We start from the raw sequence: 27,160 nt of genomic DNA on the forward strand, positions 1-27,160 counted from the left end.
TTTACCAGTAAGCCTTCAATTGTTTGTGTGAAGGGTGACACGCTGGTGATTCTTTTGTTTATATTTACTACACATATCTTCCATCCTCACTTTTGTTTTTGCATATATTAATTTATGCACTTTATTGCATAGCACTTTACACTTTATTTATATTTAATCATATGTTTAGTGCTGCAATGAAGGTACAAGTGGCATGGCCTAGAGTGTTCTGTCTTTAGGACAGATGGCTAAACCTTCTTATCCTATAAACTTTAGATACCATATTTCTTTGATCTCAGTTTATTAGAACAAGCCAGTTGAAACTTCAAAATTAACAGAAATAGATCTCAATCAGTACACTATTGCATACAATACAGCATACATAGCAGAAACAACGATATACGATACAAGATGTGATAGTAAAAACTTACTTTTTACGTTCTCTAAGGGGTGATGGCGATAGATTGAGCAAGACATGTCCTGCTCCCTGCAGTGTCTTTTCAAAGCATGGTGACTGTTCAATTCCTGTGAAGATTCTACCCAGAATTCCCTGCTTATTAACAACTTCCTTAACTAAACACACAGTAAATCAAATACAGAATTGAAGCAATACCAAAAAAGGACACTAGATGGTGTCTGCACACCACCTATGATTGTCTTATGTAAATTACAAACTTTACATGTTATTTTCACAACACAGATACGGGAAATCAGAATATAACTCTGGTGGGCAGAACATAGAGATCTATTGTTTTCTACACCTACAACATTACTCTGTTGGCATTGCCGCATGCACTATTGGGTGAACAAGTCCTAAAGCTTCATATAATGCAGAAATGTATGAGGCATTCAGATCCCAGAGAAAGACCTAGCTGGAGCTGAAAATGTTTTTACTGTATTTATCTTACTATGTCCTTAATTACAGTTACTCAGAGGAGTCACTATTGCAAGCGGAGGTGTCCTGCCAAGAATTCACCCCGAGCTTCTGGCTAAAAAGCGTGGCTCCCGTGGCAAGGAGACCATTCTCTCTCAACCAGTGGAGAAGAAAAAGAAGAAGGGTGGCAAAGCACTGGATAAAATGGCAAAGAAACCAAAAGCGGGGAAAAATAAGCTACTGAAAAAGGTCAGAACAAAAATGACTATCTGTAGAATACAAGTAATGCAATCATTTAGCAGCAGTGTTGTCCTCTAAATTCTGCCATATGCCATTTGTGCGTTTATCGTGAAAACTGTGACTGGATAAAGATAGAACAGCAAAACACAGATATAATTATCCCTGTGCTCCTTCCTCCTGTCAGTAAGCTCCAGTGTTAGACTGACAGCATGGTGCAATTCAGTAGAGCTTGATTGACTTATGCGGCTGTCCCTTCTTTTCCAAGGATTTGAGTCCTGTTTATTTGAAAGTTTTCTGAAGATAAATTAACTATGCATTACTGATATGCATGAAGGTATTATTTAAAAGTTAAAGGGGATGTAAAGGTTTGTTTTTTATTTTCTAAATGGGTTCCTTTAAGCTAGTGCATTGTTGGTTCACTTACCTTTTCCTTTGATTTCCCTTCTGAATGTTTTTTTCTTTGTCTGAATTTCTCACTTCCCGTTTCTCCTCAGTAAGCTTTCCACCATCATCCGAGCTGTTCTGGCTCTGGGTTGCTTAAAGGAATCTATTTAGAAAATAAAAAACAAACCTTTACAACCCCTTTAATTAAAGCCCAACTCCAAGAATATTCAAAATTTGCACTGGGACCACTGCACTGCAAGGGTTAAATACTCATTATGTCTAGAAGGGCTCTATTGCTGATCTTCGATCCACAGGCTTCGATCCTCAACTCCATTGCCCAAAGCTCTGGCCTGTGGGTGGAGTATCTGTGTCATCACTTATCACATACAATATAGGGACTTTAATCCTTGGATTGTATGTTGAGGACATTGGAGTGCCCACATGGCTGGTCTCCGTTTTAAAGAGGCAGCTGCTGGGGACCAGTTGCAGTGCTAGAGGGACCCTGCTGGAGCGAGGAATCGGGTATTTCTCATTGTTTCTCTGCCCCTAAACATAATGAGCATTTAACCCTTGCACTGTAGGGGGCCCTACTGCAGGGGGAATTTTTTTTATATTCTGGGAGTTGGACTAGTATAATCCGGCCCGAGTATAAGCCGAGGTACCTAATTTTACCACAAAAAACTGGGAAAACGTATTGACTCAAGAATAAGCCTAGGGTGAGAATGCAGCAGCCACTGTAAGCAGGAAAACAAGGGTCAACAATGCCCATTTGCACGCCTCACTGTGCCCATTGCAACATCCCTGTGCCCATCGTCACTGTGCCCATTGTCCGTGTACCTGAAATTGACAGGCTGCGGGCGTCCATTCGTTGTTTAAAACTTGCAGTCTCCTGCTGGTCCCTTCCGTGATAGGCGGAACTGTGTCTGCTAAGAAACGCCTATCACGAACGTTCTCTCATCCAAGGACTCGTTTTCCCAGCAGACACTGGGCCAGATTCACAAAGAGATACGACGGCGTATCTCTGAGATCAGACGGTCGGATCTATGCGACTGATTCATAAGAATCAGTTACGCATAGATCTCCCTTAGATCCGACTGGTGTAAGTGACTTACACCGTCGGATCTTAGGCTGCAATCTTTCGCTGTCCGCTAGGTGGCGTTTCGTGTTTTACTCGCGACGAATATGCAAATGAGGAGATACGCCGATTCAGAAACGAACGCCCGCCCGTCGCTTTTTTTTTTTACGTCGTTTGCGTTCGACTTTTTCCGGCGGATAGTTACCCCTGCTATATGAGGGGTAGCTAATGTTAAGTATGGCCGTCGTTCCCGTGCCGAGTTTTGAATTTTTACGTCGTTTGCGTAAGTCGGTCGCGAATACGGATGGCCGTAATCGACGTTAACGCCGAAAACAATGATGTCCTAGCGACGTCATTTGGAGCATGCGCACTGGGAAATTTCGCCGGCGGCGCATGCGCACTTAAATTGTCGCGGGGACGCGCCTGATTTAAATTGTACACTCCCCCTAGCCGCGGAATTTGAATTCCGCCGGGGGAGTTACGATCCGCCAGCGCAAGTTTGGAGGTAAGTGCTTTGTGAATACTGCACTAGCCTCGCAAAATTGCGCCGGTGGATCGTAAATCACATAGATTATGCGGGTCTAAAGATCTGCTAATCTATGTGAATCTAGCCCACTGTGTTCAGTGTTCCGCCAATCACGGACGTCCTTTTGTCCGAGGATGAAAAGGCGTCTGTGATTGGCGGAACACTGAACACCATGTCTGCTGGGAAACCTGAGGATGGGAGAACGTTCGTGATAGGTGGAACTGTGTCTGCTGAGAAACACCTATCACGGAAGGGACCAGGAGGAGACCGCAAGTTTTAAAACGATGGACGCCCGCAGCCTCTTAATAACTTCAGGTACACTGACTGGAGTATAAGACGAGGGGGGTATTTTCAGCCCTAAAAAAAGGTCTGAAAAACTCGGCTTATTCTCGATACGGTAACCTTTTAATTAAAATGGCTTTATTACCCCCCTGAACAGTGTATACAGTGTATCATATTTGTAGAAATATGCTGTGTTTCTTATTCAATCAGATGAATGTGGATCCATATAATCCATACACAACCATCTCTTAATGGTATCACAATGACTAAAACAATGCAGCGGGATGAATTCTAGATATTTCCTTTAAAGAAAACTGTGTCTTTTGTTCTGATTACAAGGATAAACAAGCGGATGGAAAAGAAGGTGCATCCAGTTCATTGTCAGAGGATGGACCTGGCGATGGCTTCACCATCCTCTCATCAAAGAGTCTCTTGCTTGGGCAGAAGGTGATTATAATAATGATATCTGAACTATAAAGGGGTTACTAAACCTCTATTGTTATCACTTCCAATCTTGTCAAGATTTTTCTTTAATTTCTGTAATCCAGCGCAGCCTTTTTATTGCAGATAATGTGCTTTTGTGGCATTTCAAGCAACCCTGTTGCTAAAATGAAAATGTTAAGCTGCATTTACACCTGAGCGTTTCAAAGTCACACGCTTTTTTTGCACAGGTCACCAATATAAAAAGAAGAAAAATACCTGACATCTACCCCAATGAAGCTCATGTTATTTTTTTGAGCTTAAGGCCCCTTTCACACTTGGGACTGCAAAGTCGCATGATAATTCGTCCCCCATGATTTCCTAAGGGATATCCCACTGATGGCATTCTGAATTCACCAAGAAATCCCTATTGCAATCCTTACTAGTATTGTGACCACAGCAGCACAGCGATTTAATGACTAGCACCTCAAGGGGTTGTAAAGGTAAATTTTTTTTTCCCTAAATAGCTTCCTTTACCTTAGTGCAGTCCTCCTTCACTTACCTCATCCTTTCATTTTGCTTTTAAATGTCCTTATTTCTTCTGAGAAATCCTCACTTCCTGTTCTTCTGTCTGTAACTACATACCGTAATGCGAGGCTTTCTCCCTGGTGTGGAGTGTCGTGCTCGCCCCCTCCCTTGGACTACAGGAGAGTCAGGGCACCCACCAACACAGAGTTCCTTTCTCTATCTGCAACGTAGAGAGCGTCCTGACTCTCCTGTAGTCCAAGGGAGGGGGCGAGCACGACACTCCACACCAGGGAGAAAGCCTTGCATTACGGTGTGTAGTTACAGACAGAAGAAAAGGAAGTGAGGATTTCTCAGAAGAAATAAGGACATTTAAAAGCTAAATGAAAGGATGAGGTAAGTGAAGGAGGATTGCACTAAGGTAAAGGAAGCTATTTAGGAAACAAAAAATTGTACCTTTACAATCCCTTTCAGCCTTCCAACACAAGGGTCGTTGGTTTGAAACATAACCAGGATGCTATATGGATGGGGTTAGCATGTTGTGCTTGTGTGGGTTTCCTTCAAGCACATTGTAGTGGGTTACTCCTGAATAAATGGGTCCTGTTTTTTAATACTTGTATAAAGTAAATATATAAATAGTACCAACAAGTTGTATGCAGCACTTTACACATACAGGGCTGGATTCAGAAAGATCAGCTGATCTTTCTGCTGGCGTAACGTATCTCAGATATGTTACACCGCCGTAAATTTGGGCGCAAGTTCCGTATTCAGAAAGAACTTGCGCCCTAAGTTACGGCGGTGTAACGTATGTGGGCCGGCGTAAGCCCGCCTAATTCAAATGGGGATGTTGTGGGTGTGTTTTATTTAAATTTAACATGACCCCGCGTATTTTACGTTTTTTGTGAACGGCGCATGCGCCGTTCGTGAAAAAATCCCAGTGCGCATGCTCGAAATTCCGCCGCAAGTCGTCAATGCTTTAGACGTGAACGTAACTTACGTACAGCCCTATTCGCGAACGACTTACGCAAACGACGTAAAATTACAAAATTCGACGCGGGAACGACGTCCATACTTAACATTGCGTACGCCTCATAAGAGCAGGAGCAACCTTACGCCGAAAAAGCCTAACGTAAACGACATAAAAAAATAGCGCCGGGCGTACGTACGTTTGTGAATCGGTGTATCTACCTAATTAGCATATTCCTCGCGTAAATCGACGGAAGCGCCACCTAGCGGCCGGCGTAAATATGCAGCCTAAGATACGACGGTGTAAGACACTTACGCCAGTCGGATCTTAGGGAAATCTATGCGTAACTGATTCTCTGAATCAGGCGCATAGATACGACGCCGCAACTCAGAGATACGACGGCGTATCAGGAGATACGCCGTTGTATCTCCTACCTGAATCCGGCCCACAGTATATTGACCTCACTCTGCCTGCATGGAGCTTACAATCTAAGGTCCTTGCCTCACATGCATGCATTCATATATTGTGGTCAATTTAGACAGGAGCTAATGAATCTACCAGTATGTCTTTGGTGTGTGGGAGGACATTGAAGTACATGGAGGAAACCCATGCATGCACATGGAGAATGTGCAGGTTACTAGTTGCAATTTCATCTATGTATAGTGAAAGCTATAGTATCTGGCCTGAATAAACAAGAATTTCATTTAGAATTAATTGGAGAAAAAAACCTTCCTGGTAATAATTCTCCATGCAGATAGTGTCCCCAGTGGGGATTTGAATCAATGACCCAAGTGCTGCAAGGCAGATGTGCCATCCCTTGTGCTCATTTTTTAAAACTGAGGCTTTAAACACAAGTCAGCAATGGCAGCCTTCATATTCCCATGCTGTCCGTTTCCCTATAAGCCTGCTTGGTGAGTGGCGATGTCTACTCCTTTCAGGCATCCTGTGACAAATATATACAGGAACCATCTTGGAATTCCCCCCATGAATTGGTCAGTATTTGATGATGTGTGTTGTGCTTTTATATTAATGTCAATAAGAATTTGTGACTCTTTCACAGTCGCTAATAGATGAAGCCATGGACGTTGTCCTTTCTGCTTACTACTGATGTTCTCTAGGAATGTATTGCTACATTACACCAATAGTCATTTATCAGAAAACTAAAGATGAAAACGTATATCCAGAGAGCAGAGCTTCTAGATTTGATTAAATTACATTTATCTTCCTTTTCCTATGTTTCTCATCCAGCTGTCTTTGACTCAGAGTGATCTTAGTCACATAGGATCAATGAAAGTTGAAGGCATTATCCATCCAACTACAGCTGAAATCGACCTGAAGGAAGATATAGGTAAGTTTTCCACTGATGTGTGTGGATTAGGTTACAGCGTCACTTAATTATGTTACATCCAGTTCAAGGAGTACCTGAAGGTGCTTGGTCTTACTTCACTTCAAAAATATGTGCCCATGTGCCTGGATTTTCTGTTTCCCTATGAACCTCTAATAATGTAGGCCTATTGTATAATTGGCCTATGGGCTGCGGGACTGGGCGTTCCTATTTGATTGACAGGCTTCCAACGGTCGCATACATCGCGTCACGAGTAGCCGAAAGAAGCCGAACGTCGGTGCGGCTCTATACGGCGCCTGCGCACCGACGTTCGGCTACTTTCGGAAAATCGTGATGCGCTGTATGCGACCGTCGGAAGCCTGTCAATCAAATAGGAACGCCCAGTCCCGCAGCCCATACCCGGAAGCGGCGGAGAAGATCTATCTCTAAAACGGTAAGTACTGCTTCGATTAAAAAAAAAAAACACCCGATTCCCCTTGACAAAATGAGCCTCAATCTAATGTTAAAAATTGTGTTTTTGGGTGAACCTCCACTTTAAGCTGAGGAGGGTGACCTGGTTGATGGTGACATACCAAAGCACCCTGCATTCAGGGCAACTGTGGTACTTAAAGTAGGGTGACCAGACATCCCCGGTTTCCGGGGACAGTCCCTGGATTGAGGACACTGTCCCCGCACAAAGTCTGTCCCCGGTTTTGTCCCCAGATTGGATTTGAACAGGGGCTGGGGCAATTTCAAAGACAGTCAGTGCAGAATGAAAAAAAAATAATCTGAATTACACACCTCCGCTCTGCCACTCCTACTAGCTTAGGGTTTTTTTTTTTCCATTATCTGTGCCCCTTTCTGATGATCATGTGATGGTCGGAGCGGAGGGAATATTTCTTCCGTTTCGGGCGCATGCCCATTCAGCTCCGCTCGCATGTTCTTCTACCTTGGCTCAAGTCCAGGCCAGTCGCCTGCCTGCTTATCTCCTTGCCTTCCCTGGTAGCCGGGGCCCGGAGAGTAATGCCACGTACACACGATAGATATTTCCGATGAAAAAACTCAGATGGAGTTTTTTCATCAGAAATTCCGACCGTGTGTGCCCATCGGAGTTTTTTCCAAGGAATTCCATCTGAGTTTAGAAATAGAACCTGTTCTATTTTTCTCCGATGAAATTTAAAAAAAAAAACGTGGCGATCGAAAAAAAGGTCTGGTTTTACATGGTGAACTAACTTTCCACATTGTAAAACCAGCCCTAATTTTGCGCAAGCAAATCGGAACTTACGCAGAAACCACAATGCTTAAAAGCTTTGTGGATCTGCTTAAGTCCTCATTTGCATACGCAAAGCGGCATTTCAATGAGAAATGCCCCCAGCAGCGGATGCGGTACTGCATCCTAAGATCTGACAGTGTAAGTGTCTTACAGATGTCAGATCTTCTGCCTAACTTTGGAAAAATCCTTTTGAGGATCATTTCCAAAGTTAGGCACAGAGATAGGCAGGCTGAACAGCAGTTCCGCCTGCGTATCTCTTTTGAAGATTTGGCCCAAAATTCCCTAAATAACTTCCTTTACCTTAGTGCAGTCCTCCTTCACTTACCTCATCCTTCGATTTTGCTTTTAAATGTCCTTATTTCTTCTGAGAAATCCTCACTTCCTGTTCTTCTGTCTGTAACTCCACCCCGTAATGCAAGGCTTTCTCCCTGGTGTGGAGAAAGCCTCTTGAGGGGGGAGGGGCGAGCAGGAGTGTCAGGACACCCACTAACACACAGCTCCTTTCTCTATCTGCAAAGTAGATAGAGTCCTGACCCTCCTTCTCGCCCCCTCCCCCCTCAAGAGGCTTTCTCCACACCAGGAAGAAAGCCTTGCATTACTGTGTGTAGTTACAGACAGAAGAACAGGAAGTGAGGATTTCTCAGAAGAAATAAGGACATTTAAAAGAAAAATGGAAGGATGAGGTAAGTGAAGGAGGACTGCACTAGGGTAAAGGAAGCTATTTAGGGATTTTTTTTTTTTTACCTTTACAACCCCTTTAAATAAGTGCTGACTTGTTACCAGTGGGTTTTATGTTAATATACATGTGACCATTGGGCTGCCATAGAGAGTACTAATGTGTTTCATTTTTATTTTTTATCACTTTTATCACAAGAAATGTAAACATCCCTTGCGATAGAAATAAGGCATGGCAGGTCCTCTTTATGGGAACATCTGGGGTCTATAAGATCCCAAATCTCTCCTCTACCCTGGAAAGCATGAGAACAAAAAATCCGTCAGTGCCATCCATCAGTGCCCCCTGTCATGCCCATTTTTTAAATTGTCACATGACATTAAAAAAAAGTATCGGTATTCGGTATCGGCGAGAACTTGAAAAAAAGTATTGGTACTTGTACTCGGGACAACCCTAAATCACACCAGTCAATGCAAGCTCAATGTAAGTGTACAAAAACTGAAAATGTTATCAAATACTTACCGTAATTTTCCATTCCTGGCGCCAATCCATGGCAGCATACGATCACATGTATCCTGCCATGTTGGCGTCAGGAAAAAGAATTGTTCTCTGTGTTCTGATTACGCCATACCTGTGGGTTGCATAAAAATGCGGTTCATACCGCAGAGCTTTTATATATAAACCTAATAAAATGAATGAAAGTTTATTGAGGTGTAAATATAACCACCAATTAATAATAAATCGTTCTTCAAATTCTCGCTCCATCCTGTCCTTTGAGGAACCAACTTAAAGCCGTTTAATGAGAGGCGGGGTCTTCATGAATGATATATTCTACATTTCTATGAAATGATGTCGCTGCCTGGAGCTCACCTTCATTTCAGCTGATTCATATTCTGAATGTGACCTAGTGCAATCTCCATTTATTTGACTAAACCACAGGCCTGTCCCTGAGATGTTATTAATAATATATAATGGTTTTACTTTATTGTAGGGAGTGCCATGGAAAAGGCGGGAGGAAAAGAGTTTTCGGAAGCTGTGAAAGAACTCCGCAAATCTCATGGACCCTTGGAGCTGACTGGAGGTACAGTAGTGAAAAAGCCACAATTGCAGGCATTGGGTGAAATCGCTCCTTAAAAAAACCACATCTTTTTTTTTTATTTATTTCTTGGATTTTGTGTATACAGTATATGGCTCTTGTGCGTAGATTTTATTTAAACAACTTCTATAGTTTTTCTTAAAGGCTTATAAAACCCCAAAGCAAACATTTATTACATTGCAGCTTACACAATTCTTAGATGTGATCGCTGCATTTGTTTTCTTTTTTAGGCTTTCTTTCCTTTACTTTTACCTGGTGATCTGGCTGGTTTTAAACACAACAAGCAAATGTATCAGTAAAGAGTGCTGAGACAAACTATTTACGACTGACAGGGGTGCTTAGAATGATCAACTTTTATTTACCGTATTTATTGGGGTATAGCGCGCTCCCGCGTATAGCGCGCACCCCTAAAGTTGCCTCGAAATTCCTGTAAAAAAAATGTTATATGATTTTATTACTTACAGTTTTGGTGTCTTGCCCAGCGTCCATCGTCCGGTCCGGCGTCCGTCTGCGGCCTAGGTGGTGTCCTCCCGGCTTCTCCAGCGCGCGCCTCAAGTCGATTCCCCGCTTCCCGCGCTCAGTTCGAACGCCTCCGCGGACATATACCGAGTGCAGTACACTCGGGTACATTCGGCAAGGCTCGGCTTCGCTCGTGCTCACGCTCTGTGACGTTTATGCGTGAGCACGAGCGAAGCCGAGCCTAGCCGAATGTACCCGAGTGTACTGCACTCGGTATATGTCGGCGCAGGAATTCAAACTGAGCGCGGGAAGCGGCTATCGGCGTATATCGCGCACCCATGATTTTCCCCTTATTTTAAGTGCGCGATATACGCCGATAAATATGGTATGTAAAACCTTTTTCCCAAAAGGGGAAAACAATTGCTGTACCTGCTTTGGGTAACTGCAGTGCGAGTTAGAGTTTGGCTTAAATTTGTTAGTGTATCTAAATCGCTTTAAAGGTGCTGTTTTTAGCACAAAAACGCATGAAAAGTGCCCTAGTGTGAAAGGGGTCTAATGGCTGTGTTGAGGTTTTGAAAAAAAGAATTGCTGCTCTACATAAAGATGGCCTAGGCTATAAGAAGATTGCCAAGACCCTAAAACTGAGCAGCAGCACAGTGGCCAAGACCATACAGCGGTTTAACAGGACAGGTTCCACTCAGAACAGGCCTCGCCATGGTCGACCAAAGAAGTTGAGTGCACGTGCTCAGCGTCCTATCCAGAGGCTGTCTTTGGGAAATGGACGTTTGAGTGCTGCTAACATTGCTGCAGTGGTTGAATGGGTGGGGGGTCAGCCTGTCAGTGCTTAGACTATATGCTGCACACTAATCCTAAATACCTCCTCTCACAGCACCTCTGTGCTGTCGCGTGTCCTCCTCTGCTCTCCTTCCCCGAGAGCAGCGGGAGGGGCTGAGATTCCCCTCCATGAGTCAGCCAGCAGAGGGAGGTCACGTGACCGCACATCGGTGCTGTGCAAAAAGGTATTTAGGATTGGAGTTTAAAAAAACGGACACACAGTACTTCATATTTTGTTAAAACAGAGGGGATGACAGTTATTTATAAATGGTATTTTCAAGCCACAGGGAAGAGCGGCAGGAGGGGGAGATTGGCTCTCACACCTAGGCTTTGGAACCGACAAGCAGGGGAGGGGGAGAAGGAGACTCGGAGCTGAGAGTGGGATGATGGAGGCACGTAAACTGACTGCGGTATCGTGGATCAGCAGCCATGATTACCGTGGTCAGCATACACAGGGGGGGGACACAGGAACAGTCAGGATCAACCAGGTATTTTACAGCATAGAAAGGGACAAATTACACGGCACAAGCACTATGCTACAGGTCATTCCTTAACCACTTGCTTACTGGGCACATATACCCCCTTCCTGACCAGAGGACTTTTTGCGATTCGGCACTGCGTCGCTTTAACTGACAATTGCGCTGTCGTGCGACGTGGCTCCCAAACAAAAATTACGTCCTTTTTTTCCCACAAATAGAGCTGTCTTTTGGTGGTATTTGATCACCTCTGCGGTTTTTATTTTTTGCGCTCTAAACAAAAATAGAGCGACAATTTTGAAAAAAAAATACCATATTTATCGGGGTATTGCGCGCTCCGGCGTATAGCACGCACCCCTAAAGTGGACCCGACATTCCTGTAAAAAAAGATTTTAGTACTTACAGTTTTGGTGTCTTGCGGGGCGGCCTCGTCGGGTCCGGCGTCCGTCTGCGGCTTCGGGTGTCCTCTTCGTCCGGTCCGGCGTCCTTCTGCGGCGTCCTCCCCGCTCTATCCCAGCGCCGAGTTTGAATACTGCGCCGGCATATACCGAGCGCAGTACACTCGTGTATAGTCGGGCAGGCTCTGCAACTCTCGCGCTCACGTCCTGTACGTACAGGACGTGAGCGCGAGAGGAGCCGAGCCTGCCTGACTATACACGAGTGTACTGCGCTCGGTATATGCCGGCGCAGTATTCGAACTTGGCGCGGGAAAGCGGGTATCGGCGTATATCGCGCACCCACGATTTTGCCCTGATTTTCAGGGCAAAAAAGTGCGTGGTATACGCCGATAAATACGGTAATATTTTTTACTTGTTGCTATAATAAATAGCAAAAAAAAATTAATTTTTTTTTTTTTTTCTCAGTCTAGGCCGATACGTATTCTACATATTTTTGTTAAAAAAAAAAAAAACGCAATAAGCGACTGGTTTGCGCAAAAGTTATAGCACCTACAAAATAGGGGACAGAATTATTATTTTTTATTATTTTATTTTTTACTAGTAATGGCGGCGATCTGCGATTTTTATTGGGACTGCGACATTATAGCAGACACATCGGACACTTTTGACACATTTTTGGCACCATTCACATTTATACTGCGATCAGTGCTATAAATATGCACTGATTACTGTATAAATGTGACTGGCATTGAAGGGGTTAACACTAGGGGGTGAGGGAGGGGTTAAATGTGTACCCTGCCTAGTGTTACTAACTGTGGGGGGAGGGGACTGACTGGGGGAGGTGACCGATCTGTGTCCCTATGTACAAGAGACACAGATCGGTCTCCTCTCTCCCTGACAGGACGTGGATCTCTGTGTTTACACACACAGATCCACGTCCTTGTCTCTGTAACCGCCGATCGCGGGGGCCTGGCGGAAATTGCGGCGGGCGCGCGCCCCCCAGTGGCCAGGAGGAGCGGAGGCCGTAAAAAGACGGCGAGTTAGAGAATTACAACCACCCTGCGGGCGTATAAAGTCGTACGGCCGTCGGGAAGTGGTTAAAGGAACAGACAATTATTTTTTCCTTTTAGGATTACAGCTGCTTTACGGACATATATGATGATCTAACTGCAATGTATACCATAAGGAGCTCTTGGCCTGCACATGCAGGGTTCAAGACGATGTATACCCAATGGCTGACATATACACTTTTGCAGAAATTATGGTTTTGTGTTCTCCCAGAGAAGCTTTCATATGTTTTTTTTTTCTTTTTTCTTGTTAGCTGCTCTTAGTCAAGCAAATGGATTAGCAGCCAAATTTGTTATCCACTGCCACATTCCACAGTGGGGATCAGAGAAATGTGAAGAGCAGCTGGAAAAGACCATCAAAAACTGTTTATCTGTCGCAGAGGAAAAGAAACTCAAGTCTGTGGCATTTCCATCTTTCCCTAGTGGCAGGTATGTTGACTACAGTCTGGAGTGAGAGCATTCATTATGCCTGGCTGATAACAGTATCTCTGTCATATAAGATTTTTATAGTGAAGGGGAATGGTGAATGTATTATTGGCAGGTATGAGTTGGAATGTTATACTAGTCAGCAGGAACTGGGCAGTATACCTAGTAAGAAGAAATGCACCAGGGATCCTCAAACTACGGCCCTCCAGCTGCTGCGGAACTACACATCCCATGAGGCATTGTAAAACTCCGACATTCATAGACATGACTAGGCATGATGGGAATTGTAGTTCCTGAACAACTGGAGGGCCGTAGTTTGAAGACCCATGAAATACACATTGTGGAGAATTCCTGGGAAAAGTAAACCTGTCAGAAACCTGGAAATTGATTTCAGGGAAAACCATGTCAAAATGACTAGTGGATTCAAAAATAATGACTACTAATGAGCAAATTTCTACTTTTCCTATAAAAGTAAAGACCTAAAGTACATATTCTTAACAAGCAATGAAAGAGCTTTATTATGAGTCATTCCTGATCCCTATAGCGACGTTTAATGTGAATGTATAGGTCTCATTCATACAGGTGCTGAGGCCCATAGATTGTGAATGGCCCTGTTTGTTTATGTGGCATATGCCGCATTCGTGCGTCAGTAGTGTATTTAGGTTTTTCTGCCCTAGGCCTGACTAAACTCATGCACCCCCTAATTTAGATATGACCCACCCCTTCCTGTCAAGGCCACACCCCTTGCTGTTTAAGACCCGCACAAAAATTTTGGAGTGGGGGGACGCTAGTTCTGAGGGCCTGGGGGCAATGGATTCCCTTAATTTGCAGAGATTTCCTATTACTTCCTGTTTGGCTATGGGGCAGGAAGTTAAGGAAAATCTCTGCAATGGGACAGGGATGGTAAAAACATTAACTGACAGGGGCTATAACCCTCCCTTACTCTATCCAAAATGAAAAATTAAAGTGTTGCCTATAGTTCTACTTTAAGCACAAATTTCTGATAATTTTATAGAGAGGACTAATGCCGCGTAGACACGCGATCGTATTTTCCGAAGGAAAAAGTCAGATGGACTTGTTTCATTGGAAATTCCGATCGTGTGTGGGCGCCATCTGACTTTTTTCCATCGGAGTAAAAAAAAGAGAACATGTTTTAAATTCTTCTGATGGGAAATTCCGATCGTCTGTGTGGAATTCCGTCTAAAAGAAAAAAATATGCAATGCCCTCGAATCAAGTCGACGCATGCTCGAAAGCATTGAACTTCACTTTTTTAGGCTCGTCGTAGTGTTTTACATCACCGCGTTTTGGACGGTCGGAACGAAGTCTGACAGTGTGTAGGCAAGATTGATGGAAGTCAGCTTCATCGGAATTCCGACGGAAAATTCTGTCAGATTTTATCCTATCGGAATTTCCGATCGTGTGTACGTGGCATAAGAAGATATAACCATGCCAATGGTGCAGCAGAAAACTTATAGCACAGTGAGGAAGGTTTGTGGTCCAGGATGATAGGACAGTCAAAATTAGAAGCGGCGCCCCCCCCCCCCCCTGCCCGCATACCGGAAGCAGTGTGGCCGCTTTATGGGGGCGCTAGACTAATTTGCCTTTCAGCCCAGTCTGCCCCATAAGACTGGCACTACAAGCCGGTGGGGACACTTTCCATGCTGCCCCCCTGCACAGTGCTGCCCTTGGCCTGGGCCTTGTTAAATACAGCGTTGGCGTGCGTATAGGAAGGCAGCAGAAGACACGGATGCCCTGAGATCAGACAGTGTGCATTCAGGGCCACTCACTCGTACCTACACGCCTGTCAGATTGGTACGAGAAGCTGTGTCTGTGAAGCTACTAAGTCCCCAAACAATTACATGGACTGCCTTCACACTGTACCTGGCAGCTTAAGCCACATAAAGAAATGGCCCATTCAGGCCTACGAATTCAGCACCCATATGAATGAGGCCATACACTCTCATGGACCATACCATTTACTCAAGAAGGGTTTTAGTGCTCCTTTTGCTTAGGAATTCTTGCACATGGGGCCATCTAGGAGCAGTGTGTCCCTCTGTCTTTTAGTGCTCCCGAGAGGGACAGCCCCAAACACAGGCAGCCTGTCAGTCTATGGCAGGCTGTGGTTGGATGGTGCTGAATGCTATACGGAGTGGTACATGTGTTTAGGGCGCTTTATGTTCAGAGACAAAGTTACTCTAATTAATAGGCCCATAGCAGAATTGTAAAAAATGTCCTGGTCCATTAAAGGGGCAAAGGATGAAGTGAAAATAGTGAAATTCCGCACCATACAATAAAAATTAAATTAAAGGATCAAAGAAAGCTGCTCCTCTTAACCACTTAAGCCCCGGACCAATATGCAGCCTAAAGACCCAAGGTGTTTTTACAGTTCGGGACTGCGTCGCTTTAACAGACAATTGCGCGGTCGTGCGACGTGGCTCCCAAACAAAATTGGCGTCCTTTTTTCCCCACAAATAGAGCTTTCTTTTGGTGGTATTTGATCACATCTGCGGTTTTTAGTTTTTGCGCTATAAACAAAAATAGAGCGACAATTTTGAAAAAAAAGCAATATTTTTTACTTTTTGCTGTAATAAATATCCCCCAAAAACATATATAAAAACATTTTTTTTTCCTCAGTTTAGGCCGATACGTATTCTTCTACCTATTTTTAGTAAAAAAAAATCGCAATAAGCGTTTATCGATTGGTTTGCGCAAAATTTATAGTGTTTACAAAATAGGGGATAGTTTTATTGCATTTTTATTTTTTATTTTTTTTTTACTACTAATGGCGGCGATCAGCAATTTTTTTCGTGACTGCGACATTATGGCGGACACTTCGGACAATTTTGACACATTTTTGGGACCATTGTCATTTTCACAGCAAAAAATGCATTTAAATTGCATTCTTTATTGTGAAAATGACAGTTGCAGTTTGGGAGTTAACCACAGGTGGCGCTGTAGGAGTTAGGGTGCACCTAGTATGTGTTTACAACTGTTTGGGGGTGTGGCTGTAGGAATGACGTCATCGATCGTGTCTTCCCTATAAAGGGAATGACGCGATCGATGCGCCGCCATAGTGAAGGACGGGGAAGCCGTGTTTACACACGGCTCTCCTCGTTCTTCAGCTCCGGGGAGCGATCGCGACGGAGCGGCTATAAACAAATAGCCGCGCCGTGGTCCCGGATCGCTCCCCGAGCGGACCCGACCGCCGCATGTAGCGGGGGGGGTCCCGATCGGACCCCCCACCCGCTAATAGGCGAGGACGTACCTATACGCCCATGTGCCTGTACGGGCTATATTATGGACGTATATGTACATGCGGTGGTCGGGAACTGGTTAAACAATACTGATTGCAATAGTTGAAGAAATAGGTAGAGGGCGCTAAGCCACAAAAAATAGAACAAATCTATCACCTATATTTGTGATCATAAATATCTAATAACAATATAATTAACTAATACAAAAATAAATATATTGACAAATGTCTCTGTGTCATAAGTAAAACTCCATGACATAAAGTCCCAATATTGTGCATAAGTAGGTAATGAAATCTTCTTATTTGCTGTGATCTTGCTTATGTGAAAATAAAGTGCCACCACCACACTTGATTCTTCTTTACACCCAAAAAGTGCTGAAGTAAATGGATGCGCTTACCAGAACGAGTTGACTACTTTAATGAAAAAGATGGTCACACAAGCTTGAGCAGGATTGTGCCTGCACATGTTAACCGGAAAAAAAGATGTTTAACCTCGTCCCCAGGCGTTCCAATTAGGATATGTGAAAAAAACAGGAAAATCCAATAGCGTAATATTGCTTTTATTAAAAACACTAATAAAACAAAGGAAAGCCAAATGGCCTCTTACTGTACCGCCTCCGACGTACGTTTCGTTGGTTGAACGTCTTCAGGGGGGCGTGCAGGATGAAGTATCTAATGTTTTTGCGGTAATGTAACCGCTGCTCTCCCGACCAAGCCTGTGCGAGATAAGAATAAGAAATGGCCTCAGGCTACACTTCTCTGCAAACGACACCCCACTGATGTGTTTAACCCCACCCATCGGGACTTAGTCACAGAGGTGGCGGCTAGGAGCAGGATAGAGGTTTCTATGCATCATCAGACGCTTAGAAGAGTGAATTATGTGAGTAAAATTAATAAAACATATGTGTGGTAAATAGGAATGATTGCTATTTTAGAGATTAAATAAATACATGAAGCGAGATACCTGGAAAAACGTAGAAAAAAATAGAAATAAAAATGAATGATAAGGATGAAATAAAGATATTAGTATAAAAATTTAAAATAATAAACAATTAAAAAAAAATCCGTCACACTCACTTATTTTCATCTTTTATTCACTTTCACTTTTCATTATCGACTTTTCAACTTTTATTTGAATTTTTATTTAAATTTTTTCCCAATTGTTTTGCATATTACTTTTTTTTTATTATTTAATTTGTTTTACATTTAATTCATTACATTACATTATTATTATTATTTTTTTCATTTTTTTTCTTTCACCCTTTTTTATGTTTTTTTTAATTTTTATATTTTATTTATTCTTATTATCCACTTTTTAATTGTTTTATCCTTTATATTCTCATCTTTATTTATATATTAACATTCACTTTTTATTTCTATTTTTTTTTTTTTTGTGTGTATCTCTTCACTTATTCAAATGGGTTGTAAAGGTTCATTTTTTAGTTGCTAAATAGGTTCCTTTAAGGCTAGTGCATTGCTAGTTCACTTACCTTTTCTTTTGATTTTCCCTTCTAAATGTCATTAATCCTTGTCTGAAATACTCACTTCCTGTTCCTCTTCATGGAACTTGCCCCCATCATCCGAGCCGTTATGCCTGGGGGTTAGTCATCATGCTTGCCCCCTCCCTTGGACTATAGCCCTGCGTGCAGGTGCTCTGTACGTTCACAGTCACAGAGGCAGGGGATAAGTGGGCGTGTCTACGATGCTGTAGCTCCACCTCCCGTGCCTTGGTTTTCAGCTGAATTAACATCTAAGCTGCACTGCCCTGCCTTAACTCCACCCCCTTGCTGCATTGAGAGTAGGATTCAAGATCTACTTATTTGGTTCTTTGTGTTATGGGCATGCTGGGGAGGCGGGAATGGGCATGTTGAATAGGCTGCTTGTGAACTAGAAAGCCTGAAATAACTATGCTCGTTCTCGTTCGGTCACATGGCCGAAAAGCGAAAGTGCGCATGTGCGATGCCGCTAAGCCTCAAGGGAAATGTGGTTCCCTTGAAGCCGTGACGTCGCAAGACTGAATGTGCTCCGAAACCCGTAAATAGAGGACTGAAAGAAAAGAGTAAACAATGAGGCAAGAAATGGGATACTAAATAATCAGGCTTATACGTATTTTAACCACTTAAGGACCGCCTCATGTACATATACGTCAGCAGAATGGCACAGGCAGGCACATCAACGTATATATACGTGCCCTGCTTGACGTGGGTCGGGGGTCCGATCGGGACCCCCCCCCCGTACATGCGGCGGTCCCCGTGGCTTCAGGAGCGATCCGGGACGACGGCGCGGCTATTCGTTTATAGCCGCTCCGTCGCGATCGCTCCCCGGAGCTGAAGAACGGGGAGAGCCGTGTGTAAACACGGCTTCCCCGTGCTTCACTGTGTCGGCGCATCGATCGCGTCATTCCCTTTATAGGGAAGACACGATCGATGACGTCATTCCTACAGCCACACCCCCCTACACTAGTAAACACAAAGTAAACCCTAACTCCTACAGCGCCCCCTGTGGTTAACTCCCAAACTGCAACTGTCATTTTCACAATAAAGAATGCAATTTAAATGCATTTTTTGCTGTGAAAATGACAATTGTCTCAAAAATGTGTCAAAATTGTCCGAAGTGTCCGCCATAATGTCGCAGTCATGAAAAAAATCGCTGATCGCCGCCATTAGTAGTAAAAAAAAAAAAAATGCAAAAAAAACTATCCCCTATTTTGTAAACACTATAAATTTTGCGCAAACCAACCGATAAACGATTATTGCGATTTTTTTTTTACCAAAAATAGGTAGAAGAATACGTATCGGCCTAAACTGAGGAAAAAATTTTTTTATATATGTTTTTGGGAGATATTTATTATATCAAAAAGTAAAAAATATAGCATTTTTTTCAAAATTGTCGCTCTATTTTTGTTTATAGCGCAAAAAATAAAAACCGCAGAGGTGATCAAATACCACCAAAAGAAAGCTCTATTTGTGGGGAAAAAAAGACGCCAATTTTGTTTGGGAGCCACGTCGCACGACCGTGCAATTGTCTGTTAAAGCGACGCAGTCCTGAACTGTAAAAACCCCTTGGGTCTTTAGGCAGCATTTTGGTCCGGGGCTTAAGTGGTTAAACAAAAATAACTAATTTAAACAATATCTGTATACCAAATAGATTGCTTATAGCCTAAAAAAATGTAACCTTTACAACCCCTTTAATCTTTAACACAGCAATTGGTCCTATTTACCACTCATGTTTTATTAATTTTACTCACACTATTCACCTTTCTAAGCGGCTGATGATGCATAAAACCGCTATCCTGCTCCTAGCCCCCACCTCTATAACTAAGCCCCCGCTGGGTGGGGCAAAACCCATCAAGGGCGTGTTTTGTAGAGAGGTTTCGGCTGAGGCCTTTTCTCACTCTTATCTCAGATGGGCTGGTCAGGAGAGCGGTGGTCATTTTACCTTGTGATATGTTGTTTGGATGTACACAGTGAAACGTGGGCACCTCGCTTTTTAGGTTAAAGGGGAAGTGTCTCTTTTCTCGCATGAGTGGCATTTCAAGCTTCATATTTATCATTTTTGTCTATCTTTTGTTAATCTTAAAGGGGAGGTTCACCCTAAAAACGACTTTCTATTATTACATTGGCCCCCCACATTACAATACAATTATGCCTATTATGTTTTTTTTTTATGCTGTACATACCTTGGTACAGCTAATTCACCCGTGGCTTCCGGGTTGTGAGTCCCGCGGGAGTGGGCGTTCCTAACATGCTGGTGATTGACGTGATGACCAAAAACGAGCTCCCCCCGTCACGTAAGCTGCGTCACGATTGCCGAAAGGAGCCGAACGGCGGTGCGCAGTATAGCGCCGACTCGCCGTTCGGCTCCTTTCGCCAATCGTGACGCAGCTTACGCGACGGGGAGCTCATTTTTTGTCATCACGTCAATCACCAGCATGTTAGGAACGCCCACTCCCGCGGGACTCGCAACCCGGAAGCCACGGGTGAATTAGCTGTACCAAGGTATGTACAGCATAAAAAAAAACATAATGGGCATAATTGTATTGTAATGTGGGGGGCCAATGTAATACTAGAAAGTCGTTTTTAGGGTGAACCTCCCCTTTAATGGTTTTAGAGGACTACACAGAATGAAAATAATTGCTTAGTGCCAAGAGGCCTAGTTGCTTCTTTACAGTACTTACTTTTGCCACTGTATATATATATATTTTTAACAATTTTACTCTTTTTCTGTGCCCAGAAATGGTTTCCCAAAGCAGACAGCGGCTCAAGTCATTTTGCGAGCCATCTCCAACCATTTTGGCTCCTCCAGCTCATCCACTGTGAAGAATATTTTCTTCCTGTTGTTTGACAGTGAAAGTATTGGTATCTACGTACAGGAAATGGCCAAGCTTGATACAAAGTAGAACGAATGCCGACCTTGGCTGGAACAGCTTACAGACAGGGATGGTTGGAAACCCGTAACAAGAGGATCAGAAGACCAAGAGCTGATGTTTTTATTGTTAAGAATTTTAAGAAGGTGTGAACAATGTTTGAAGTTTTGTGGTTTAAGGACAGATTTTGATTTTATTTTCCCATGGTTGAAGAGGTATGTTTGGGCTAAACAAGTCTCATTATGAATCCCTCCCCCTCATGTAACAAGCCAGCACCCCCTTTGCATTTTTATAGAATCTGAAAAATATATCCCTCTGTCGTCATCAGCCATGTTTTTCTTCAAGAATCTTGTTCCCAATGTTTTCTCTTATTTTTTTCCTGTCTTATTATTTTAGACTTAGTGTTAAAAAAAAAAAAAAAAAAAACAGCTGAAAAAACTTGTTTTAGATTTGTAGTATTGGATTTTACAAGAGAAATAAGACCACAATATTATTTAAAAAAAAGATCAACGTTCTTAAATTGCTTGTCTTTTGTGTATTTCATTGGATTATTACTTTTAGCCAAATACATGGCTGTCAAACTAAATGCTGTTCACCTAAAAGGGCCAAATACAGTTTATTACCATGGGCAAGCATATAATTTTGTGAAGTGCAAGCCATGTAGAATATTACCTTCCTACATAGGTGTGCACCCTAAAGCTCAAACACATATGTGTGTGTCTACATATATGTGACCCGGGCACAATGATATCCCTGCCGGCACAGTGAAAGAGGTGCGTAAACACTTCTCTTATGAGCCGGTAAGAGGGGGGATCTTTCCCATCTTCCTGCCGGTGTTCCGCCGATGAGTGTCCCCCCGGCAGATTATGCCCCCCCCCCCTGTACTGTGCAGGCGCAGCGCTTGTCTCCGAAAATAGCTAAACATGCAGTGCCTGCGTGGACCTCGCTGTAAGTGGCCAGTCGGCCTCACGTCCTCTCTTTGCTCGGACAGCCTCCTGGCTCTTTTTTTCTGAGACAAGCGCTGCTCCTGCGCAGTACTAGGGGGGGCATAATCCGCCGGGGGACCTTTTTTGGTAAGATACCGGCACACAGAGTGATAATGCAAATGCTCATGGGATGGTAACGGTGTGCCCAGGCACACCTTGTGCACATGCCTATGCCTACTTGCTTGATTTTTGTCCGAAGGGAGTTGTCCGGTCACACCCATAGCATACACACGCTCTGACTTTTCTGCAAACTTTTCTAAAACTTTCCCAACATCACATGGTTTTTCTGCTCTTTACCGCCACCCTTTGGTTAACTTCTGCTATTGTTGGTTGATTTTAACATTGGTTCTGAGCATGCGTATTTGCACTTTGTACAAAAGTCCGATGGCTTGCTGTGCACACGGTCAGACTAGGCACCATCGAACTTTTGTTGCCGAAAAGTTTGTCCGTTTGCAGACCGCACTTTTTGTCTGATGAAAGTTGGTCCAATGGAGCGTACATACGATCAGACAAATTAGAAAAAAAATTGGTTTTGAAGTTTGTTGGCCAAAAGTCCGACCGTGTGTATGGGGCTTTAGACATCCAACACTACTATCTATGCTGGCCCCATTAGCAGTACATATTTACCTCCTTTTGTGCCCCTGCCTCGGTTAACCTGCTACGAGTGAAGAAAAGTACATGATACTTCCAAATATGGAGGATCATGCTCCAGGTACCTAGCCATGTTCTGTGAGGAGTGGGAAGAGCTTCATTATTACTGTGTAAGCTCCAATTTGCTTCTTGGAGCTCACCCTGGACTTCTACTCTTTGCTCCCTGAGGATGAACACCTCTGTGGAGAGAAAGTGAGATATAATAAGTATAGCATGTGGGGCTGGAATTAAAATGGAACCTTTTGGCATCTTATTATATAGGAAAATTGCACTGGTTAACTTTAGGCATAGCAGGTAGAATATGCAAATCGATTCTTTAGACCCCAATGGTCAACTTCATCAATAAGAGCAGTTTCAGCCTTTTCTATCTTGGATACAGCTGTTTAGGTTTGCTGGACTTTGACAATGCAAGATATGAGCTACATGCTTCTGGTGAAAAAAATAGAGCATATAAGCAGTGGGATAAGTAAAGGGTCGATCACGTACCTGGTAGCAGAGCTTGATACGATTAGGAAGGCCTCTCTTACACCTCTGACTCTGGGCCCTTGGTACTGTGAACAGAAGGCCTAGGAGTGCAGAGTGGCACAAGTGCCTGTAAGTCTTTCTAGCGGAGAAGGTGTCCATGCCAGGTAGGGGTAGTCACCTGTGGTCTTCAGTGATGCAGGCAGGCTGGGTGGCAGCTGGAGAGCAGCAGACCGAAGCAGGCTAGCAATAGCAGACAGGTGAGGCATACAGGTATCAGACAGTGGGTAAGCAGGCACAGACAGTTGACAGGTAAATCCTGGCGACAGCAGGAGGAATGGCAAAGTCAGGCAAGCCAGGCCATACACTGGCAAGACAGATCAGGTACACATCTCTTCCAACATGGTGATCTCTCCATTAATTGCTCTGCCCACTTTTGCCCGTTTCATATCGAAATTTGCATTTAGCTCTCACCTTCATCTAAGGTTGCCACCTCATCCCTTCAAAACCAAACACATATTAATTACACAGGTTAAGTGGCTAATTAGGGTGTAATTAATCTCACTTGGTGCCTTCTCTACATTAAATTAGCCTCAGAACCTGTGTAATTCATATGTGTTCGGGTTTAAAGGGATGAGGTGTCAACCCTACTACCTGCATCACTGCTTGACTTAGAGACCCAGGAGTTGTGATGTAGTTTCTTCACAGCATCCGCCAGTTCTTAGACTACATAGACCATGAAACTACATGATGAAGGCGCATCTTCTGCACAAGGTGCAGGCAGAAAGGTTTACCATGCCTGTAACATCTCTACTTCCAACACTTTAAACTGGTTTTCTAAGATAAAAACAAATGCTCCCAAATTGATGCATATGTCATGTACTGCTGAGCAGGTGGATGACAGGTCTGTCTCCGCTCACTGGGGAGATCGGATCCACTAGATTTGGTGGATTGGATAACGTCTGTCACCGTTCCATAGGGGCAGTGGCGTAGCGTGAGTTGTCAGCGCCCGGGGGAAGGCAAGAAATGTGCGCCCCCCCCAACCTGCAGACTTTTTGCACTCCCCGAGTCCCATTCTACAATAGTACTTACCAGCCTAATTCCTATACTGACCACTACACTTACCTACCTGTCCACTTCAATGACCTACCCGATTCCTACATTGGCCACAACCCTGCACACTAACCACTACACCACACCACACTGACCACTACGCTACACACTAACCACACCACACTGACCACTACAAAATACACTGACTATTACACTGACTGACTCCTGACACATACACTGACCCACCAGACTCCTACAGTAGGAGTCCTACTTCCTGCACTACCCCCCCCCCCCCCCCCTCCCTCCACACAGCTCTGTGCAAGGAAGTGAAAATTGGGAGGAGGCATGGAATTACGCCCCCCTAAATGGCGCGCCTGTGGCCACTCCCCCCCACGCTACGCCACTGCAGAGGGGTGAATGGAGCGTCCAATCAGGTCAGCCTGAAAAATTGACAGGTGGACCTGATCGGACCGCCAGTGTGAAAGGACCTTTAAGAAGGTGCTCCTAACGACAATTCGTTATGTGTATAAAAGACACCTGTCCACAGAATCTTTGCTCTATTCAAACCTCACAATCATGGGCAAGACCAAAGAGCTATCAAAAAACATCCGGGACAAGATTGTAGACCTGCACAAGGCTGGAATGGGCTACAAGACCATCAGCAAGAAGCTTGGCGAGAAGGAGACAACTGTTGGAGTGATTATTTGCAAATAGAAATACAAAATACCATATATACTCAAGTATAAGCAGAGTTTTTCAGCACTTTTTTTGTGCTCAAAATGCCCCCCTTGACTTAAACTCGAGTCACCTTTTTACACCTGATCTCTCGGATTTTGGGGACCCGATACTGGCCGGCCGTAGGTCCCCTGGACTCCAAACTTGGAACATATGTAGAGAACTAGGAGATGGGGAGGGTAACACACCCTGGGATTTTAAAGGTGTCGAATTCAATAAATCAAGTAAGTATAGTAAAAGACAAGTTTATTATTTAACATAATTCAACATTAAAATTTGAACAAACAGATAACCATCCCAAAGGACATGATATGCTCAACAGAGAGCCAGGAAACCTGTACCAAATTCGCTCTACATGTTTCGCCCTGATCTAGCTTCATCAGGAGCTATACAGGTCATGCACTCTGGGCCAAGTTCAATCCACATTAAAAATAAACCGCAGTGATTTGATAGAGAATCTATAGGGTCAATATGTTGCCACCGCTTGCCACAACAGGCCGTACAGTCCTGGTCCACCCAATAATCAATCAGATTATAGTATATAGAGACGATATCTTGATCCTTTAAAATGCGAAGATAGGGTCAATACTGTATGTATAGGATGCTGTGAGATAACTCAAACAGGCTTGAAGGTAGATATGACAATTGCCATCGAGGTGTTGGCACAATGAATGCAAGAATACCATTCAAGTAGCTGTATATCTTGCTAATCTTTATACGTGTGTGGAGATGAGCAGCTGTTCCATCAGCCGTTCGCTCCACTGACGGACCAGACAGCGCCTTTCTGTAAAATCTTCTAATGTACAGGTAAAAATAAAACCACTGAGAACCCTTTCTTATACCACAGCCCCATTTCTGGTAGGAACAGATAAACAATAACTGTAGTAAGAAAACCAAGCCAATGTTACAAATACTTAAAAATAAAAAGTACACACTTTGAAGGTCTCTACTACAGGTGACATAAGCTATCAGGAGTACTAGAGCTATTTTTGTTCGGACCTCTAGGGCCGCGTACACGATCAGAAATTTCGACAATAAAACCGTGGATTTTTTTCTGACGGAATCTTGGCTCAAGCTTGTGTTGCATACCCACGGTCACACAAATCTTGTCGGAAATTCCGACCAGCAAGAACGCGGTCACGTTCAAGACGTACGACGAGGTGAGATCAATGAAGTTCAATAGGCAGTTCGGCTCTTCTGCTTGAGTCTGACCATGCATGTTTTTTTTGCGCATCGGAAATGCATACAGACAAGCGGATTTTCCAATAGGAACTTTTTCCATTGGAAAAATAAAGAACCTGCTCTTAATCTTTTGTTGGTGGAAATTCCGACAGCAAAAGTCCGATGGAGACTACACACGGTCGGTATTTCCAACCAAAAGCTCACATCGGACTTTTCTTGCCGGAATTTTCGAGTGCGTGTACGTGGCATAAGAAACCTTTAGTTCCACAAAAAACATTCATAGCTATAAAAATTAGAACCTTGGGTTAATGCACATAGCTTTCATCCTCTTCTGGATATCATTTGGTACAGTATTTCTAATATCCCACATAAACTATAAAATGCATTCATTCATTGGCTTTTGGAAACTTGTAAGCAGAGATAAACATATGATAAACATGTCCAAGCTAGATATGTAAATAACCTGTCACTCAAAGCAAGGAGAGAGGCTTTCGGACTTTTAATTTAGACAGGGTTTTATCTGGAAGTCTGTTAATTTTCACTGAACAATAAAAGAGGATTGCTCAGAGCTGGATTAACTCTGTGTGGCAAGACTGGGCACAGATGATAGGAAATCTTATACTCTACATTGTGACATAAAAAAAAAATCTTTAAGAGATTCGAAACATATGCATCATATGTGGAGCAGAGGTGGCAGTTATATCACGGTATGAGACAAGGGAGACCCAAAAAGCAAATAGCAATTGTAATAACAAACCTGAAATAAGTACACACAAAATTGGTTTTAATGGCTTAGAACTGGTTTATTATGAGGTAACCCCATTAATCTATAGATAAAAAAATGTCACCAACAAACAGCATAGCCTAAAAAGCTCAGGCTGACCAAGTTTTAACTTTGTCCCTCCAACCTTATATGATGGATGACCAAACCCTGCTAATCAACCCTGCAATGAGTTCCTACACATGGGAGAGGGGGGGTCTCTGTCGCTACTGCTGGTGCTACAATGGCAGGTGCTCTGGCATGGGCTGAAATAGCCCATGTCAGAGCACTTACAATTATAACTGCTCAGGGAGTTATAAATTCTCCTTCATCACCTGCAAAAGATTTGAAAATGAGCACACATAGCCGCCTGTCCCATGTGGAGCTTCGTTGAGCGCTGCAGCCCCTTCCAT

The 27,160-nt window shown here is 43.5% G+C and overlaps 1 protein-coding gene and 1 long non-coding RNA gene across 3 annotated transcripts in view; both read left to right on the top strand.

Annotated features, from left to right (window-relative positions):
• The window catches only part of LOC120908945 (core histone macro-H2A.2), a 77,085-nt gene extending 55,647 nt beyond the window's left edge, over nucleotides 1–21,438 (top strand). For both annotated transcript variants that reach the window (XM_040320473.1, XM_040320474.1), the window contains exons 4-9: nucleotides 905–1,102; nucleotides 3,700–3,807; nucleotides 6,521–6,620; nucleotides 9,534–9,623; nucleotides 13,127–13,301; nucleotides 20,786–21,438. In XM_040320473.1, the coding sequence (XP_040176407.1) occupies nucleotides 905–1,102; nucleotides 3,700–3,807; nucleotides 6,521–6,620; nucleotides 9,534–9,623; nucleotides 13,127–13,301; nucleotides 20,786–20,951 (837 nt within the window). In that variant the 3' untranslated portion in view covers nucleotides 20,952–21,438. The remainder of the gene's footprint in view (nucleotides 1–904; nucleotides 1,103–3,699; nucleotides 3,808–6,520; nucleotides 6,621–9,533; nucleotides 9,624–13,126; nucleotides 13,302–20,785) is intronic.
• Nucleotides 13,562–15,605, top strand: LOC120908946. Its single transcript, XR_005741194.1, has 3 exons — nucleotides 13,562–13,911; nucleotides 14,166–14,168; nucleotides 15,057–15,605. It is a non-coding gene; the product is annotated as an uncharacterized LOC120908946 (long non-coding RNA).
• Nucleotides 21,439–27,160: the final 5,722 nt, after the last annotated feature.

Source organism: Rana temporaria, chromosome 8 (assembly GCF_905171775.1).
Source record: "Rana temporaria chromosome 8, aRanTem1.1, whole genome shotgun sequence".
Taxonomy (NCBI): domain Eukaryota; kingdom Metazoa; phylum Chordata; class Amphibia; order Anura; family Ranidae; genus Rana; species Rana temporaria.